The following is a 20,077-nucleotide window of genomic DNA, read 5'->3' as shown; positions in this document are numbered from 1 at the left end:
AATGACCAGTTTGGGTCAGGGAAGATTAAAAAACAAACAAAAACCAGAGTTATTAGCAAAACTTTTCGAGTTCCCTGCTAAAGTTTGTGATATGTGCCGTTTGTATTTTTATGTGCAATATCTTACAATGAGTCTCATTTACACTCTGGTAGGACTTCAAAAAACACCCGGTAATAACTAATCAATAGATGACTATAAATACCATTTAACTTATTAAATTTCCCAGTATGTGCTTCCAAAGCATACATTACCAAATGCATGCTTAATTTAATAAAAACATTAAGTGCTTTGCTTTGGCATTTAATACATTAATTATGTGACGTCATATTTTATATATCTTTATCATCATGCACAGATGACACAAATACATACTTGAAAATGTTCTCCTTCTGGAGGAACAGAAGAAAAAGGCCTACAAAAAACCCTCACAATTTTAAATTTAAAATAAAACCCAACAGCTACTGAGTTGCAAGCCCCCAGTATAAAACCATACATGATTAATGATGACATGATCCACAAGAACAGATGCATATGAGTCCAGCCTTTCAAAGCCAAGTTCATGTATGTCTTTATTTCCTGCACCCCAGGATGTGACTTCTTGAAAATGCTTGAAATTTCTAGCAGCTTGAAAATGCTGCTATTCCACATGCTTAAATATGGATACATCACCAAACAGCTCAGGAACCTGTACTCCCTGGGTCTTCAGAAGTTACATAGACAGCAGCTACTGCTAACAGTGAAATGCTGGTTTCCTAATTTCTTATTTTTAAGTATGTCCTTCTTAAATATATAACATTCAAGAAAAACAAAAAAAGCATATAAAATAGCTGCAGACCCTGTTTCTCTGAGAAATATCTCCTTTTGAAATTCAAAGACATAAACAAATTGCAGCTGGGTTTATCAAGGTGCCCTCTTCTGGTCTTAAAAAGTAAAGTCAAGCTTGCTGTCACCCGGTTTCTTTTGCTTGGAAGAGGCAACAAAATGAATATCTGTTTGTGCAAATATTCAATTTATTTAATAAACTGGCCAGAAAAATATCCATCACAGACTGTTCCTGATACCATACAAAATATGTTTAAAAATCCTTCAGTTATGTATGAGTTTATAAAAATAACTTATAACACTATTCTAGAAATCTCAGTAGAAATGCATGACTTTGTTACCAGGTAGAAATTTAGGTTTAAGGCATTCTGCCCAGAGGGTGGGAGAATTTACCCCCTGTTCACACCACACTATGAAACTCCTGAGAACCATTTAATAAAAATAACCTTTCTGCTGAAACAGGGGGAAATGAAAAATCAGATCAAAAAATACATTAAATTCCATTACAAAGAAACATTTTCACCATTTCTTGAAAACCTATATGCAGTTCATCCAACACAGGAGGAGTATTTAAGAATTTCTTATTTTTCACGGAAACCTCTGTTTTAAAAGTATTGTTTTCTTAATTAAATACAAAACAGAGCACATGTGGTACTAAATACAGCTTTTAGGCCATATCTACATAGATTTTTTTCACTATTGGTTTTTAGAGGTTGAGTGAGGGGTTGGTTTGCTTGTTTGCTTTGGGGGGGGGAGTGGGTGTTGTTTGTTTTTTTGATTCTTCAGGCCCGCTAAGTTGAGGGAAAGTCTCACTACTGCTGCATTCAAAGTGACAAATTTAGACCTGAAAAAGCGCAGCATACAATAGCTCACCCAGCAAGGAAGAGTTTATTCAAATTTAATAAAGTTGCACAGAGCTCTTGGAAGTATAATTCATACCACACTGGAATTCTGAAAGTTCCAGATTGGATTAATTATAAGTACATGAGCTGCAAGATAAAGCCAAGATCACATCTTTGTTATGTGCATGGCTGCTACTTTCAAAGGCAAAAAAAAAAGCAGCTTTCTGTATAACAAGGCCTTAACAAAGAGTTATTTTTCTTTCTCCTCAGGACAATGTTTTCACAAGTAAGTTTCTGTGCAATGAAAAATAATGAGTCAGTTTGGAAGCCAAGAAATGCATTATTCTAAATGGTACTGTTTTTTTCCAAGGGGATCTTCTTCCTCGTGACCAGGCACGTAGATACAATTTCCCCTCCAGAGGCATGGCAGCTGGTAAAAGGCATGGTCATGAGACCTCACAACTGGTGTCTTATAACCCAGTACACAGAGGCACTACACAATTATCTAAATTTGTAGTCATTTTCCTGAGTTTGGAAGTTCTTTGTTACAGGTAAGAAACTAGAGAGGAACAAAACCACAAGAAGACAGTTGTTTTCCAGCTGTGCTCACAGTTCTTCCGTCACTACCCACCAGACAATGCAGGTTTCAGGCTATGACTTCATGAAAGCATTTGTTAAATGCCCTGTTACGCAACAGCTCGAGAGTCAATATTCCCATTGCATTGCTAATTGCCAGTCAGTCGCCACGAGTCACCTGACTCTCACAGTGCTCTTCTCCTTACGATGATGGAACGTCCTGGTTAAGATCTACACACTTCTGTAGACATCCAAGGACAACTTCTCCCATAATCTTTCTTTTGAATTGTGCAAGTCAGACACTGCAACGAAAGTTAGTCTCTGGCAATAACAAGAATGGGGGTCTTTAACCTCAGCATCCAGACTGAAGGATATTTCCACCAGAACGCTTGGTCACGGACAGGGTGGTGAATATCTGAAGAGAAAGAAAAAAGGAGACTTTTAGTATTGCTAAAATTAAATCTTCAGCTTGGGCGGAATGCTCAAAACCACAGCTTTTTCTTAAAGTAATAAAATAATAATGAGAAACATACATTTAAAATCCGTGCCACTTAAACAGAGCACATGCATACAAATACCCTTTGTTCTCTTCATTTGCTTTATGGAAAAGAAAGAAGTCAGTCACGTGCCTTTATACCACCTTTTGTCTCAATACTCGTAAGTTTTTACAGTGGGAACAAGCTCAGCAATAATACACTCTGGTCTGTACACCTAATGAATAAGCATCTTTATGGCTCAAAGATTATTTCTTCATTGGCAAAGTGAAGCTAACTCAAGGCTACAACATTTGGAGAGAATATAAATTTTACCTCTGTACCTTTCTAAATATTACAGATATGTGGAAATGATTGCTGATGCAGGTAATTTGTCCAGGACCTGTATCCTCTGGACAATAGCAAAGAAGCACTTAGTAAATTTAGTTTGAGAAAGTCCCAATCTTTCCTGCTTTCAACTCTCATTAAAGAAAGCAACATCCAAGAGTAATAACAGTAAAATTAAAAAAGGTATCAAAATTCAAGAAGGAAAAAATTCTACAAAGACTTATTTAATATCAGAACTTTACTATGCAAATAATTGCTTAGTTTTGCATAGATATAATAAAGGAAGAAAGGAAATCAAAACCACTTCTGTCTAAATGGTTCAAAGTTGCAATAATTAGCTATCATCAAAGCCATCTCTCAGGAAGAACACACTCAGCACAGAATAAAGTACGTACACATTTCAGTTATGCAAATAACAATGAAGTATCTAAAATAATGGGGATCTGAAAGCCCTATACAGTTCTCTAAGTAGAACCTTTGCTGCATTAAGGCTGCTAGCAGCTCTTCAGAGAACAACATCAATGAATGATACAGCTCTTTCACTTCTTACAAGTATATAAGTATTACGTGCAAATCAGGAAGGCAAACGCACATCTAATTTGGCAGTACAGCAGCAACATATTTAAACTATAGGGCATGTCTTGAGACAGAGTTTAACTTTTCAGTTCTGATCTACCAACAAACAACATAAGGGAATCTTCATACATTATTATTTCACTTTAAAAGATAAAGATTAAAAAGTGAAAAATTAATCTGCTATCTTCTTGTCCCAACTGCAAAGCTCTGGATGTGTGAGCAGTTCCAATGGCTGCAGGGGCCATAGAGCTCCCTAACTCTAGTAAGCCAGTTGGGAGTCATTTGATAGTTACTGTGAACATGAGTTTCTTGACAGAATTTGTTAGTTATTCAAGACGAAAACCTTAGCTCCAATGACTGGAAAGCCATCATCATAGTTTACAGAATAGACACTTCCTCTTGGTCACAGATGCTCGATTATGCACACCTGTATTTCAAGCAGTGCAGTACAGTCTGGGCTCAGAGGTAGTTCCCTGCAAGGCTGAGGTCCTACCAACTCTGTGCTCACAGTCACTTCTACTTTGCCTTGCAAAAAATTCCTTTCAGAGCTCATGTCTTCTGCAGAATAAAATGCTGCTCAAATAAAAGGTGAAATCTGGCTCTAATTTGTAAGCAGTTTGAAATAGGACCCACAGTCTTATAGTCTTCTTCAAGTTGAATCATCTGTGTTTCACAGGAGACCTTGAGCAATGAATCAGTATTAACAGCAGTGAAGATGTCAGCATTTGACCCTGCACCTCTGTCCCTTTCCTGCTCAGATCAGACTTCATTTTCCTTAGCTTTTATATAGATGGAAGAAAAAAATAACACAGGTATTATTCATCATCCTATTTATCCAGATATGTAGAGTCCTCAAAAATTCCAGTGTTCAAGCATATTTTTAATCAGAGTACCATCTTGCACTTTGATTTTTGTTTACTGCTTAAGATTAAATTAAGTAACAGGCATTAAAAAAACCCTTTTGAAGACTGGCACTAAAAACGATTGCTGTTCCCCAGAGCTTTTAAATAGTGTATTTCTTCTGAGCCAGTTTCTTCCTCCCCCTCTCAAACAAATATGATTATCTGAAATTATCTCCCTAAATTACATCTAATCATCAGTATATTCAGTTTCAATTTTAGCAGCTCAGATGTCCAGAATAAATTATGACTATCATCCTCTTTTCACATAGCATATGCTAATATCCCACTTGAGTTCACAGGTTTGAATGCCTCCCTCAGAGCTCCCCCTCCACAGGGCCCCTGGTAAGATAAGGGCCTGCTACCCCTCTCCAAGGGCTTCCAAGAACACCATTAGACAATACTACACCAAAAAAAAAAATCCCAAAATCTGTATTGTGGATGCTCTGAAGATCATTCAGATTGCTGGCAGCCCATTCCATTAATGGAGTTCATATTATATTGTATCACTTTGGAAATACCAAACTGGAGAAGCAGACTTCACTTCTGCAGATCAGCATCCTGGTGTACTCTTGTGACACTTTGTAGCTAACACAAGCAGGTAAAAACAGAGATTCTGTACAAAGACCTATAAAGGTCATAAACAGTTTGCAGGATTCTCAGCTAATATACACTGATGCTAATGATACTAAAATGAGTGAAGCATCTCTGACTAACACATGGGAAGAGCTGTCCCACAACCAGTAGAGAAAATTCAGCCCTTCCTTGAAGATGAACAGAAAGACAAACACAAGAAGAAATGTTTGTATGGCCTTGTGTACTTCAAAAGTGAAGGCCTACAGAGTAAAGGAGAGATCTTTCAAAGAGCAGAATTTAATAGAAAAAATGTTATGTACCTGGTGTCCTTCCACAGCACCAATATGAGCCTATTTTGAGAAAACCTATCTTAAACAAAAATAGCTCTGACAACCACTTAAAGCAGAAATAGTATTTAAAACCTTCCTAAATCTATATTTCAATGAAAAGAAAATTGTGTATTTCCCAGGAGAGAAAGCAGTGGATTAGGGGAGACCATAAACACTTTCCAAATGGACTAAAAAAAAAATTCCCAGATTAAACCTAAATGTTAGATTTCTAAATATTAAAACCTGATTATTTCCAGTCCTCCCCACTTCTCTGCTACCCACCAAATTCAGATCTCTTTAATAAAGCTCCACCATTTAGATTTCTAACACCTTACCCCAGAATGCAACGAAAGCTGAACTACAAGGTCACTTCATATACAAACCTCTGCACAGACGGGATGAATTCCTATGGTGTCATCCAGCTGTTCTTTTGTTATCCCACATTTAATAGCAGCTGCGAACCCTTGTGTGACTTCTCCAGCATTTGGGCCAAGGACATGGAAGCCAATGACTCTCTCCTAAACAACAAATATAATCAAATGCAAGCACAGTCACACATTCAGTTCTGTTTAGACAAAATGCAAAGCTTTCTTACTCAAAGTACATAATTTAATCAGCCTGCAAAACATACTAAAAATGAATGTAACCACGCAAATGTCAGCTATCATTAGCAACAAAATATGGGAGACGGTATATTTTTGTTGTTTCTCTGAAAAGGGAAAGATGCAACAGTTAAGAACTCAAGAATCACGTTCTTTGCAAAGTTTTGTGCAGGAGTCCTCCATTTACATTCAACAGCATACAAATTTAACACACACCATGGCCTACATCTCATTATTCCATGTGTCCAAATTGCAAACGTGCATTTAGATTTTATTCAGGCAAGCTATTCCACTCATTCCAACAGATTGCTTGCCTAAGTGGAGATGAGCACCTTACATAAAGTTTTGCAACATCAGGGTAGATGGTAGCTGACTACATAGTGTATATCTGTCAAAGAACTTTCATTTTGATAGTTGTTTACAGGAAAGGGCCATGAGCTAAAAGTTCTGGCTAATCAGATCATAGAATCATGTGGCAAGAAACGTATTATAACTAAACCGATGACCACTCTTCTTGCAGTGTTCACTGCCACTGGGAGGCAGAGACTGGCAAAACAAACTGAAAGATATCCAGTTGCAAGGAAGATGCTATTACTTCACACCTCTAGTATCTATACTACTGTTCAACTGCAAAATATACCGAACTGCATGTATATCCTCAGTAAACACCCAACACGCTGTACCGACATGATGTGCTTCTCTTAAAGAAAAGCAAGTTTCCTTTAGCAAATGTCAACTGCTGTGGGCTTCAGTGGCCTTCAGGGCATTCATCAGATTTTGCTGAGCATAGATGTAGCCCATGGATGAGTATCAAAAGTTATCTGCTCTCCCTGCTAAGCTTCACATGTAAAACTGTGGCTAATCGGTACACTGGAAGGTTCTTTTCATTTCAGTAAGCCTGAGGACTGAGATTCACCACAGGGTTTATTTGAACAAGAAAAGCTATAATTAGGTAATAACTAAAATGATATTATCCTTACTTTGCTTTAAGAATATGTAAAAATAAAACCATAGCAATGAAACCAAGGTAGCTATAGATTTAAATAGTTACCGGGCTACTTTTCATCCGAGGTAACTTTCAGCTCTAACCCTAGCTGTTTAAACATGTTCCAAATTTTCAGGACAAGGATTAGAAACAAACTAATAAAACACTTTAAATCACCACTAAACCTTTACATTTTCTTAAGTAACTTTGGATTAGGAACATCACCATGAGTTCTAAAATAGCTTCCACACAAGCTCAGACTCCTCGAGAAAGAGGAGATGAGCAAAACCAGATGTTTGCAAATTTTACAAAATGGTGACAAGATGCTTAAAAAGACTGCAAGATGTAAAACAGGTAAAACTTCTTTTAGGATAAAAGAATTAGGATAACTATATCGTAGAATCACAGAATGGTAGGGGTTGGAAGGGAGCTTTATAGATTATCTAGTCCAATTCCCCTGCAGAAGCAGGTCCACCTAGAATAGATTGCATAGGAACATGTCCAGGCGGGTCTTGAAGACCTCCAAGGAAGGAGACTCCACAACCCCTCTGGGCAGCCTGTGCTAGGGCTCCCTCACCTAAACAGTAAAATAATTTTTTCTTGTGTTTAAGTGGAACTTTTTGTGTTCCAGCTTCATCTCATTACCACTTGTCCTGATGTTAGATACAATAGAAAAAAGGGATGCCTCAACCTCCTAACATCCACCACTTAGATATTTGTAAATGTTAATAATATCTCCCCTCAGTCTTCTCTTTCCTAGGCTAAACAGCCCAGTTCCTGCAGCCTTTCCTCATGTGAGAGATGTTCTAGTCCCTGATCATCTTGGTGGCCCTGCACTGGACTCTCTCCAGAAGTTCCCTGTCCCTCTTCTGTTGGGGAGCCCAGAACTGGACACAGGACTACAGATGAGGCCTCACCAGGGCAGGGTAGAGGGGCAGAAGAACCTCCCTTGAACTGCTGGCCACACTCTTCCTGATGCATCCCAGGATGCCATTGGCCTTCTTGACCACAAGGGCACATTGCTGGCCCTCTATGCCACTGTCTTAACAGGAGTATATTTTAACATCATATTATTCTTCATGATAATGAATATTATTAAATTCAATTGTATTTTTATTAAACAGATGCTAATAATTCAGGGCAGAGCTATCAATTCTTTTAACCAACTGCAACTGATAATTTTGCTTGTGCTTCAGCAGGTACTGCACATTTCCACTGCCAGGAAAATTTATCTTAGTTCAAGGATAATCCTGGCATTATCATCTTAAATGAGATTTGTAGAGGCAAGATACATTAATCCTGTTAGAACGAGCTCAAGAGTTTTATAGACACATGTGGATTTGTAGAGGTTACAAATTGTGATGGTTTCTGAGTGACCTCAATTTCAGAGAGAAGAATCTCTCAGAAAAGAATGTCCCAGCTTGGGTAGGGGAGAATAAAACAAACCGATAAAACTTCTAACCATTTTTTCTGCTCACTTTCCAAAGCTAATGAACAGTCTTAGAGACCTCTACTTCTTTTATGTTATAGAAGTATCATCACACACCAGTAGCAATAGTAGAATGTTCTATTTTCCTATGGATATTTTTTGTACAAAGTAGAGGTCAGTAGAAAAATTTATTACATTTCAAAAAGCACAAAAACTTCTATTTTAATTTCCTAAAAATAACACATTCATAGGTGTGGTATCAGTGGTCCCATTGATGAACATCTAGCTGCTGTTCTCCCTGGAAGGAAAGAGCGACCTGGCAGAGAGGGATGTGAGAGTGTTGACTGACAGCCGGCTGAACGTGAGCCAGCAGTGTGCCCAGGAGGCCAACAAGGCCAACGGCATCCTGGCCTGTATCAGGAACAGTGTTGTCAGCAGGAGGAGGGAGGTGATCACTCCCCTGTATTCAGCTTTGGTGGGGCTGCATCTCGAATACTGTGTCCAGTTTTGGGCCCCTCTCTACAAGACAGACATGGAGGTGCTATAGAGGATCCAGAGGTGGGCTACCAAGCTAGTAAAGGATTTGGAGCACGTCTCATATGAGGAACAGCTGAGGGATCTGGGGCTGTCTAGCCTGGAGAAAAGAAGCCTCAGGGGAGACCTTATCACTCTGTAACTACCTGAAAGGAAGTTGTAGCAAGGCAGGGGTCAGTTTGTTCTCCTTACTGACAAGCAATATAACAAGAGGAAATGGCCTCAAGTTGCACCAGGTTCAGGCTGGATATGAGGAGGAATTTCTTTCCTGAATGGGTTGTCAAGCATTGGAACGGGCTGCCCAGGGGGATGACCTTGGGGGTGTTTAAGAGAAGGGTGGATGCTGCACTTAGGGAAATGGTCTTGTGGTCAATAGGGCTGGGACAAAGGCTAGACTCAATGACCTTAAAGGTCTCCTCCAGCTGAAATGATTCTGTGATTCTATCAAAGATGTACTTACATTATCTTGGATATTGCAAATTATCTTTGCGTAGCATTTGTTGTTGTCTCTAGATGGCACAGTCCATTCCAGTGGCCAGAAATGACTGTGGTATACCTGGAAATAAAACACAGGTTAAACAAAAAAACAGTTGTGTAATTTCACAGCAGAGAGAGTGACCTTCCAAAAAGTGCCAGATTATCTTAAATAATGAGGCATGCACATAGCATCTGGAATATCTGAAATCAGGGTGAGACTTTTTCTCCTAGATGAATGCCAAAGGAGGAAGCCTCTACAAAGCAAGCACTAGTGTCATCCGGTAATTTTATTAAAAAGAAGCCATAAGTATATTACATTTCCAGGATGCAGCTCACCATGCCCTCATTAAACTAGAAAAATACAAGCTTCCCTGTCTCGATTACAAGCTGTATTGTCTCTGGGTCTACCTGGAATGAAGGCAAAAATATCTCTCAGAGCAGAAAAAAGTGAAGAAATATTCTCAGAAATTGGGTTTAGGAGAGATAGGATTATGTTTTGCTGCAAAATGGAAAGTACACTAAAAAAACACCACATTTTACTGTCTGGTCCAAACAGCATCACTGGACAGATTCCTAACTACAGATGAAGTTGCTCACTCACCTGCAGAGCATACATCTCAGAAAACAATAGGCTGTCTTCACAGAATCCTAAGGGTTGGAAGGGGCCTCGAAAGATCACCTAGTCCAACCCCCCTGTCAGATCAGGCCACCTCAAGTAGGTCACAGAAGAATTCGTTCAAATGGGTTTTGAATGTCCTCAGAGGAGACTCAATAACTCATCTGGACAGCCTGTTCCAGTGCTCCATCACCCTCACAGTGACACACACAGTTCTACCCAGAACTCCCAGCAGCTCCCATGATAAGCTAATCTCAAATTGATTACTATTTCAAATAAAATTTTAATTGATCATAACTCCATCCTTCATCCTTCACATGTAGTGGCAAGAGTTTAATAACTCTTCAATAATAAAAGATCCAATAACAAAAATTTGACTGGGTATATACAAACTTTGTGGGCCGAAAACAATTTAAGCCTTTGCCCTGTAGTCAGGTTAACAGTATCTGCCACATTGCCAATTCTAAAAATGTCACTGAAGACGGAGGCAAGTTCTCAACTTCATGAGTCACCACTTATCTGCTTATTTCCCCAAATAATCCTCCTTGGGTGATCTTCATGGGACATAAACCTTTAGTTTACTATCATACTCCCTCCCCACATCTTTCTGTAATGTGGTCAGTACAGTATTTTCTAAGAACAACCTCAGGCACTAAGTGCTTTCATATTCACTCTTTACCAGCAACCCCAGTGAATGAAAAGACATTGCTCACATGAGCAAAATTAAGCACATACCTCCTTGCGTAGTCAAAATAAACAGGAAAAATGAGTATAACATTTGACTTCATAATCACCACGGCAAGGAATTTACCACACCATGGCTACTAAAAGCTCCACTTTGACATTAAAACCAATGTATTACTTCCAGCACATATTCAGCTTTAATTTACCCTGAGGAACTAGCAGACACAAAGAAACCCTTTTGTTTGTTTGTTTTTTAACCAAATATTCCACCTTCAAGCCCTGTTTGCCAAAAATGGAACATAATTGCAAGTAGAGCTACTGAAATTGAGGACTATTTTTGTAACATGTGCAGGAACTGCCAAGGGAGACAAAAATGTACCTAGTCACCTCCTGCCTTACATCACAGAATCACAGAATGCTGTTTTAATTGACTCTTAACACCATTTTAAATTGCAAACTGGGACCTTAAAATCCAGATGAAACTAAGGCATTTACCTCAATGTTTTCCTCCCCAAACTTCTCCACCGCAGACTCTTCAGAATACCCACAGGCTCCATACTCCAAAGGAGTGAACACAGTAGTTGGAACATTCACATAGTCACACTGTGTGGCATTCAAAGCAAAACAAAAAAACCCACACAACATTAGCAATAAAATCAGAACACTGGGTAAAAAGACAGGAGAAAAGGTTGGATTATTTGTAATTCTAGGTTTTTTTAATTGTTTTAAATTAAACCACAGTTTTGGTTTTCTCCACAAGTGTTAACTACAGCAGGAACAGAAAGACAGTTTAAAGACACACTGATATTAGTATGCATAGATTAAAAGGAAGAGGAAATTCAGTGCCCTGTTTTTAAAAAAGTAACAGATTACAGGTCAAACTAGAGATAAAAAGTAGGCTGTTCAACTGGTTCTACAAAGCATGCTATTTTTAGCTGAAGATGTTGCAAAGATATCACCATCATCTAAAAAACATCATAATTTTAATCAACGATGTTTTCATTGATTTCTTTCAAAATCACAAGACATGAACTACAGCCCTTTTTGGGGACTGCTAGAACTAAAGCTAATATTGTGTGCCCAATCAAATACCACGAGAGGCAAATGCTGACCTCTGACTTTACTGGAGCCTTAGTGTTCGAGAGGTTCCCTCTCTGGGCAACCTCTGACCCTCACTGTAAAGAAGTTTTTTCTTATGTTTAAATGGAACTTTCCTGTTTTCAGTTTGAATCCATTGCCTCTTGTACTTGCACTTCATATCACTGAAAAGAGTCTCGCTCTTTCTTCTTTACTTTCTACTATCAGGTATAAATACACATTGATTTAAGAGCCCTCCAGGCCATCTCTTCTGCAGGGTATAAAAATTCCCAGCTGTTTCAGCCTCTCCTCATGTGTCAGATGCTCCAGTCTCTTAACCATAGCCACGGTCCTTTGCTGGACTTGCCCTGTCCTTCTTGTACTTGTACTGGAGAGCCCAAAACTGGACATAAAAATCTAAACCTGTCTCACCAGAACCAAGAAGGGAAAAGGTCACTTCCCTCTACCTGCTGACAAAATCTCTACAAAGCTCTGCCAGGATGCATCTGCAAGACGCAATCCAGGATGTCACTGGTGGTCTTTGCCACAAGGATACATCGCTGGGTCATGGACAACTTGTCCTCCAGATCTCCCTGAAGCTTTTTTCTCTACTTGTCTGCTTTCCAAGCCAATGTGTCCCCAGCCTGTGCTGGTGCATGGGGTTACATCTCATTTTCTCCTTTTTGAACTCCATGAGATTCCTGTCAGTCCATTTCTCCAGCTTGATGAGGTCCCTCTGAGTGACAGCACAAACCCTGGCTGCATCAAGTCACTTCCCCTCATTTCTGTATCATCTGCAAACTTGCTGAGAGTGCACTTTGTCTCATCATTTAGATAATTAATGAAGATGTCAAAAGGCACTGGACTGAGTATCCAACCCTGTGGCACACCACTAGAGACTGGCCTTTAGCTGGTTTTTAGACTGCTTTACAAATCCAGCCCTGCCCACTTGTCCGTATTTCATTGGTTCGGATGTTACGACAGACGGTGTCAAAAGCCTTTACTAGAGTCAAAGTAAACAACATACACTGCTCTCCCCATATGCACCAAATTAGTCATCTGCCATAGCAGACTAGCAGCTGGGTAAGCTCTATTTCATTTCTTGTAATTTTAACTTCTTTGGATTTCAACTCTAATTAATTTCCTTTGTGACACTGAATCAACTAAGATGCTGCTCACTATTCTTTGCCCATCTATCTGTAACACTTAATTATGTTTCATACAAGCACCCTTTCCAGATTTGTTGTAGAAGCAATTTAAGCCAGGTTCCTATCTAAGTGGTTACTCATTTTTTGGCTTCACTGAAAGAGATGATGCTTTCTTTGGCAGCACATGGATTTTCATGTCTTGAGATACAGTTATCTGCTATAAAATGTAAATTAAGATATATCCATAGTATTGCAGGAAGGAAAAAAATTCTGGCTCCAGCTATGGTTTTTTTAAACTTTGTCGGGCTGATGTAATGACATTATGCACACTGATTCAGGACTTTGTTACTGCAATACCTGCCAACCTAAAATAAACATCTCAATCAAGCTCTAAATCTGGTTGACAGCTGAACTTAATATGAATACAGCAGGCTCTGAGAGAGAAATTTTTATGCTCATGCCTTGTGACCATAGGTAGATTTAATAAACTGCCTATGAATTACAGCACTTAATGGGATGTAAATGATTGCTGACTTTTAGGGAAGCAATACAGTTAAAAACAAGTTAAACATCCTCAGTTGATTTTATTAGCATTACACTCTTAACAGAAAAATCAAATCTCTTAAGAGTAAAAAAGACTACTGCTAAACGCATAAGGCATTCATCTCTTCCTACACAATTAGCAGAATGTATCTGTGGTAATGTCTGTGTAAGAAGAAAATTGAAGTGATCAAAGCTAATCCTTGAAAGTCTACTGGGTTTTCCATAAACAAGCAGACCTGCACTTAGAAGCAGAGTGACGACAGCGTTTTGTGGCAACTGGTTCCTTACCTTTCTGGTTGCCCCACCATATAGCCTTTGAACTAAGAGTCTTCCTGCCTGGATTGCCACTGGTGTCAGTTCCAGCTTGTCCTGCAGTATATCTCCAATAGCATAGATATATGGCACATTTGTTTGCTCCTCATCGTTGACAGGTACTTTTCCTGTTCTGTAATTTGAATTGAGAAAAAAGATCTAAGTGCTCTGTTGTGAAGACTAGAGGTGTAAATAACCTTGCAGGAGCCAGGCCCTTTAAAGTACGAGAGAAAGAAGTCACATCCATAATCTTACGATCTTGCATAAGACTGTAAAGCAGTGCAAATCTGACCAAAATTACAGAAATTTACACACTGGATAAGGAGGGTACTGTGAAATTGCAATTCATCTCCCGAATCAATTATTCTGTGAGGCGTAAATCCTTTCCTCAAACACTGTCTACTACCAGGTGAGCTGTGTACTGGCAACCTTGAGGAATGACAGGAAGAGACATTTTCCCACTCAAGCTATAGTACAAAAGAATTTCTTCAATACTGAAATTCCAGTCCAGTGGCTGAAACAGTTTCTATAAACTCACTCTTCATGCTTCTAGATAGTGACAGGTCAAGCTGCTAGACATCCTACCTGAGGGACAGCCAACAACCGTTTTAGCTAAAGGTATATTGAGCTAATGGAACTCTTTAATTATTAATATTTCCTACTTTATTAATAATTGAGATAGTGCAGTAATCAATGTGGGAAACACATGTAACACTGAAACTTAATCAGACAGGCACAGAGTCAGTTTCTTAAAAGACCAGTTGTGATTCCTCTACTAAAATCCAACTTTCTCAATTGTGCCCTCATTCACAAATACATAGTTTATGCTAATAATTTTATAGTACATTTTAATAAGCTAGTAATAGGTGTCTTGATGTCAGAAAGATGTGTACTGTTCTACAAGACAACATGGGTCTGCCAATTTTCAGTGGACCAAAATTTTCATGTATTTAGAACATAGCAACAGCTCCCTTCAGCAACACCAGTCATAGTGTTCATATGCAAGCTACCCTCTGCACTGTTTTTCCATAGACTACCAAGTCAAGTTCATGGCCCTGTGTCTTTCTAACAAAGGGAAGATCATCTAGTCCCCACTTGCCTAGGAGACGTTTTAGTTACCAATTGAAAATGTTACCGATAGTTCCACCCCCTGGTGAAACGACCTCACTACATTAAACGTGAAATGCTCCTCTACAGGACAGATTGTTTCCAAAGGTTGCTCTAACGGGAAGAAGTAAACTCCTCCAAAACCTAAAACACATTACCAGCTCCAACAGTGAGTTTAAGGAATTCTACTTTGACCTTGTATTTCAAATTAAACATATATCAGAGTTTACATTAAAATATTAACAAACTCCACCACACTGAAAGCCTGAATGAACAAAACGATTCCTGACCCAAGAGGTGGTAGAGACAAAAAAGAAATAAGATGTAAAAGGAACAACTAACAGATCCTAGAAAGCCCAGTCACTGGAAGAAGCTGCAACTGACCTGTGAACCTAGACAGAATGGAACAGACATTTTTGATTTCCAGCATTTAAGAATTGACATTTCAATATCAAAAGGACAAACATGGCAGTACTATGGGAGAAAATCCAAGCTACCTGCTACACAGTCTCCTAACCCATGAAAACATGAAACAAGTTTTCCTTAAAGCACATGAATGCCTACACATTACTGCCACTGCAACACTAAATGGCACAAGCTCAGCAGCAAATGGTACACAGGCTTTCTAGTCCTTACTTTTCATTGATCACCACTCCAACTTTGTCCAGACCAATTTTTCTTGTGCATGCATCTCTTCCAATTGCTAGCAACACCTGAAAAACAACAGTGCACATTACCCACTTTTGCGATTTTAAAAAGTCCATTTCCATTATATACTAAGGATTTGTATCTAAGGCTTGGTCACATTAAGATGAGCATGTTTGTTAACCACTGTACATTCATAAAGACATGCCACACCACCACCATGACCAAACAATAACATGTTTTAATGATTAAATTAAATATAGCCAAATAACTCTCCCTGGAAAATAGCAGCTAGGGACACATTCTTTGTTTCCTCACACTTTTATAACAAACTGTTATACCATATCCATACCAGGGCAGGCGATCCCAAAATGCTCCATAAAGAAAGGGCTCTTTAGGAAGGAAACTTGGATGCTTAAATAAATAAAAGGACCTTAAGATAATCCTTGTTTTGATCAGAAAATAAAATTTACTTATACAGGCTTTCAGCTAAGTCACTATCAAAGAATATTACTTGTTTGAACATTTGTTCAGAATGACAGACAAACCAGGCCCAATTTTTATCCATGCTATCACCTTGGCTACCTTAACAAGCAAAACAAGGGTTCCAGCCTACTATCACAAGAAGTGTTACCTGCTTTGCAGTCTTGGACAACTGCCCAGCTAACTACACAATGCTTCTCATACAACAACTAAGAACTGTGCTGAAGGAAACCAAGACCTGCTTCAAGCCTTCTAGATTTGCATGCCAGATCTTCAGAGTTGAAGGTTTTAAAATGCATTACATACGGCTTGCAGCTTCTATGAGGAGTGACAGCATTTCAGTCAAAGACGAATTAGCAGTAAGAATTCAGAAGTTTCCCTGATGAACAGACAGCACCAATTTGCTAGCTAAAAAGCTTTCACCACTATGGACCAAGAAAAACAGTATTGCAACACTGTGCAACAGCACTGTTATTATGGGAAAGTTTAACAATAATATTAGATGCACTGAGGCATGTCCTTGTTATGGGATGACTGATGCACTGTACAGGTAAATGAGGTCACAGGCACACAGTATTTGCAGTCTAAAATCCCAGGCTGGCAAATGCTTGTCTTTATGTAGTCTGTGTAGTTCCAAATACTTCATTTGCAATTTGGTTTTTTTCCCCCTCTCAGCCTAAGAAAATGAGTGAGGTGAGAGGTGATGGAAACAGTCATGGAAACAGTCAATCAAACATATAATGATATACCTGCACACTGCAATTTTATTGTTTTATGGGCGTAACAAAGTTCTCTGACTGACTTGGCACAGGGTGTTTTTGCTTTGGTGAAGGTGCTGCATCTTGAGAAGACATCTGTTTACTTAGCTCTTGCACAGACCATTGCTTTGTGCTAACTCCAGAACAAGCTTTGGTTACTATGAAAGCTCTTCTAAATCATTACTTGTTGTTTATGACAAATATCCTACTGCAGAAAACCCCTGCAACCGATTCCACGTTACCAAGCTCATCTACATCCCTAAGCTAAGAAACAGGTTTCAAAAGCATGGAAGTGATTTGGCAAAGGCACATGAGACTCACGCCCATGGATTCTGGGACATCAATTATGTCACATTAATTACCTGTTGACTGTGTGCAATTAGCATATTTTAATGACTAAAATAACTTTAAAAAAATCTAAACTATGGATAAAAGCACCCTGTAAAATCTCAGCTACAAATGGAAGGTTATTTCATGTTCTTCAGGTATATACATGGGACTCACAGTATTGTATTCCCCTTCAATTATTTGGTTCCCCTTTGTGGACTTGGCTGTAACTTTCAATCTTCCAGGAGTTCCTTCCTCAATCTGCTCAACCTACAACATTTTGGGAGAAAAAGAAGAAAAAAAAAAGGGGAGGAGGGTTAGTTTCAAATAAAGATATGAAAACATATCTTTGTCCCACAACATATCTTATCACTGAGTGTGTATAACTATAGCATAAAATTATTTATTCTAAAGATATTTTCATTTTTTCTATGTTTGAGATTATTGCTTGTGTATTTAAACATTTTATCTCCATGCATTTGTTCTTACAATCAACACAAGAGGACTTCATTTCTGTTTATAAAAGTTGGCTGACAGCTAAGTTCTTGTCCAAGCCCATCGCATGAGCTGCTGCTATCAAAGGGGGACAGAGGAGGTGAGAAGGAAATTCTTGCAGGGAGGTTGGACTAGATGATCTTTCAAGGTCCCTTCCAACCCTTAAGATTCTGTGATTTTGTGAAACACCACCAGACATTTTCTCCAATGGCACCTTGAAGCCATCGTGCTTTTCACCCATGGGAAGCCATGGTTATAGATCAGCCCTTAGGAGTACAGGCCTTTACCTTGTTTCAGTTACATTATTTGACATACAAAGCTGCTATGGCCTTGCAGAAGAGGGCAGTAGCTGACTCTAAATGGCTGAAAAAAAACATCACCTAAAGAAAAAACCCCTCTTCAGAGCTCCCAAGGTCAGCCAAAATAAATATTCCTTGTTTCAGCTACAGAATCTCTCTCTCAAGTAATTCAGCAGCTTACTGTCTACTCTAGCAAAGCATCTGTGCTCTTTGTTCAGAGTAAGAAAAAATAAGGTTTATTTGAAACAAAAAAAACCCTAAAATACATCCCCTGCCACTACAAAGCAAAGAACAATAAAGCAGACTGAGCGATACCACTGCCTTTTTTCCCAAACATTCCTTTCTTCTCTGATAAATAAATCAACTAAACAAGTGAATGGCATCTGAAACTACATAGGTGAATTACTTTATGTCCTCATTAATATTCACTGGGCTGCAAGGACAGGATTGGATCTCCTCAGCTGTAGTCCCTTCCCTTACCATCCCAGTAAACAGCAAAGTGCCCGGCTGCTTCCTACAGTCGGCTGTACAGGTAAGAGACATGTAAGTGTTAACACCTCATTCTGGGAAACTTTAGTGTTTGTTCGTTCTACAGATGAAAAAGTACTTTTACATCTGCCCTAGTTCCTACTTCATATTCAGTATTTAGAGACGGAAAAAAACCAAAGTTTCTGACAAAGTTCTGTTTTCCTCTGTCCTTTATTGTTTTTACTTAAAAAAGCCTAAAACTTCTGTGGCATCCTACCAACTTTAAAGCAGCTCTGTGTTAGGCTGCTCCTGTTCAAAGGCAGCATTATTTATAATAATTCATCTTCTGTCTCCCAACAAAGGTTTTAATAAGCACAACATGCATAATTTCAAAAACAATGTCTGAAAGACAGGAGAAGACCTGCTAAAAACATCTCCAGCAGTTTAAGTTTAAAGATATCCTTAACTAGAGACAGGGACAAATATGCAGACATGTAGTGAAGAGACAAGTTAAAATACACAAAAGTGCATTTTTCACTTGGGTGATGGACTGCTCTTCACTGGGGGCATTTGGAGGTGACTGGTTGCCATATAGTTACAATTATTTGCTTGTAAAAGTTTCCTTCTTTCTCATCCCCTCTTAGAGCCTACAAAAACAGCACAGGCTGCCCAGGGAGGTTGTGGAGTCTCCTGGACGCATTCCTGTGTGACCTGATCTAGGTGGACGTGCTTTGGCAGGTGGGTTGGCCTGGATGATCTCTAAAGGTCCCTTCCAACCCCTACCATTCCATGATTCTATGAAAAACTAGACAACCATCCCTGTTCTTCATATAGCATGGGATTTCTGCAACGCAAACATGCATAAAACCAAGGTTCCTTGAAACATCCTCTTTGACTTTTCACAGCAAAGCTCTTGCACTCTGTGAGGGTCAGATTCTCAGCACAGTAACTGGTAAGAGCCTTTTTCAAGCTACTCTTGATATTGCTAAGGGTAAAAATAAACAGTGTTCACTTGATTTAATGCCTTAATCCCCTAAATGTTAAATTTGGTAATGCTAGTTTACTGCCAAATTGAAAATACTTAATACATTATTTCCCATTTTGTAATAATCAAGTGCTAATTATTCTGAAAAAAAATTAGGAAAAATATTGTTAAGTATCCTCTGAAATCTTTGACAAGGCAATTGTACATTAGAACAGCTCCAGAACTAAGATAACCTGCTTTTCGATCTGAAATTGCCTATACATGCATATAACTAGCTGCACAATTACTCCTACCAAACCCAACAAAAACTGAGCAAGTATTTAAGGACTCTGCCAAGTAAAGGATATACATGTAGATATACAGACTTCTAAAGACAGATCTATATATACATACACACATCTATACAGCGAGATGTATGTCTTCTATAGATACTTCTAAAGCCTGTTTACTTTTCTGGATAGTCCTCTGGTCCTGGGCATGTAAGCAATGTTTGGCAGCTGAGAATTTGAGAACCGGTAATGAAAAACATGATGCACTAGCCTTGATCTTACAGGAAATCATATATCTGCTTAATTATGAGCCTGCAAGAAGTTTCACAGATTTGAGGACAACTGATGAATCAGAGTATATTCAACATTTGTAGGACCAGGATGAGCAAGAGT

At 38.8% G+C, this 20,077-nt stretch overlaps 1 protein-coding gene across 4 annotated transcripts in view; it reads right to left on the bottom strand.

Moving 5' to 3' along the window:
• Window positions 1-543: 543 nt before the first annotated feature.
• TXNRD1 (thioredoxin reductase 1) overlaps window positions 544-20,077 on the bottom strand; it is a 53,418-nt gene continuing 33,884 nt past the window's right edge. For all 4 annotated transcript variants that reach the window (XM_062011345.1, XM_062011335.1, XM_062011327.1 and 1 more), the window contains 7 exons: window positions 17,346-17,438; window positions 15,592-15,668; window positions 13,825-13,981; window positions 11,264-11,371; window positions 9,452-9,547; window positions 5,825-5,959; window positions 544-2,655 (listed from right to left, as the gene is read on the bottom strand). In XM_062011345.1, the coding sequence (XP_061867329.1) occupies window positions 2,593-2,655; window positions 5,825-5,959; window positions 9,452-9,547; window positions 11,264-11,371; window positions 13,825-13,981; window positions 15,592-15,668; window positions 17,346-17,438 (729 nt within the window). In that variant the 3' untranslated portion in view covers window positions 544-2,592. The remainder of the gene's footprint in view (window positions 2,656-5,824; window positions 5,960-9,451; window positions 9,548-11,263; window positions 11,372-13,824; window positions 13,982-15,591; window positions 15,669-17,345; window positions 17,439-20,077) is intronic.

This window comes from Colius striatus, chromosome 1 (genome assembly GCF_028858725.1).
Source record: "Colius striatus isolate bColStr4 chromosome 1, bColStr4.1.hap1, whole genome shotgun sequence".
NCBI classification, from domain to species: Eukaryota; Metazoa; Chordata; class Aves; order Coliiformes; family Coliidae; genus Colius; species Colius striatus.
The sequence above is the reverse complement of the archived record's forward strand: the minus strand, read 5'-3'. Positions and strand labels throughout refer to the sequence as shown.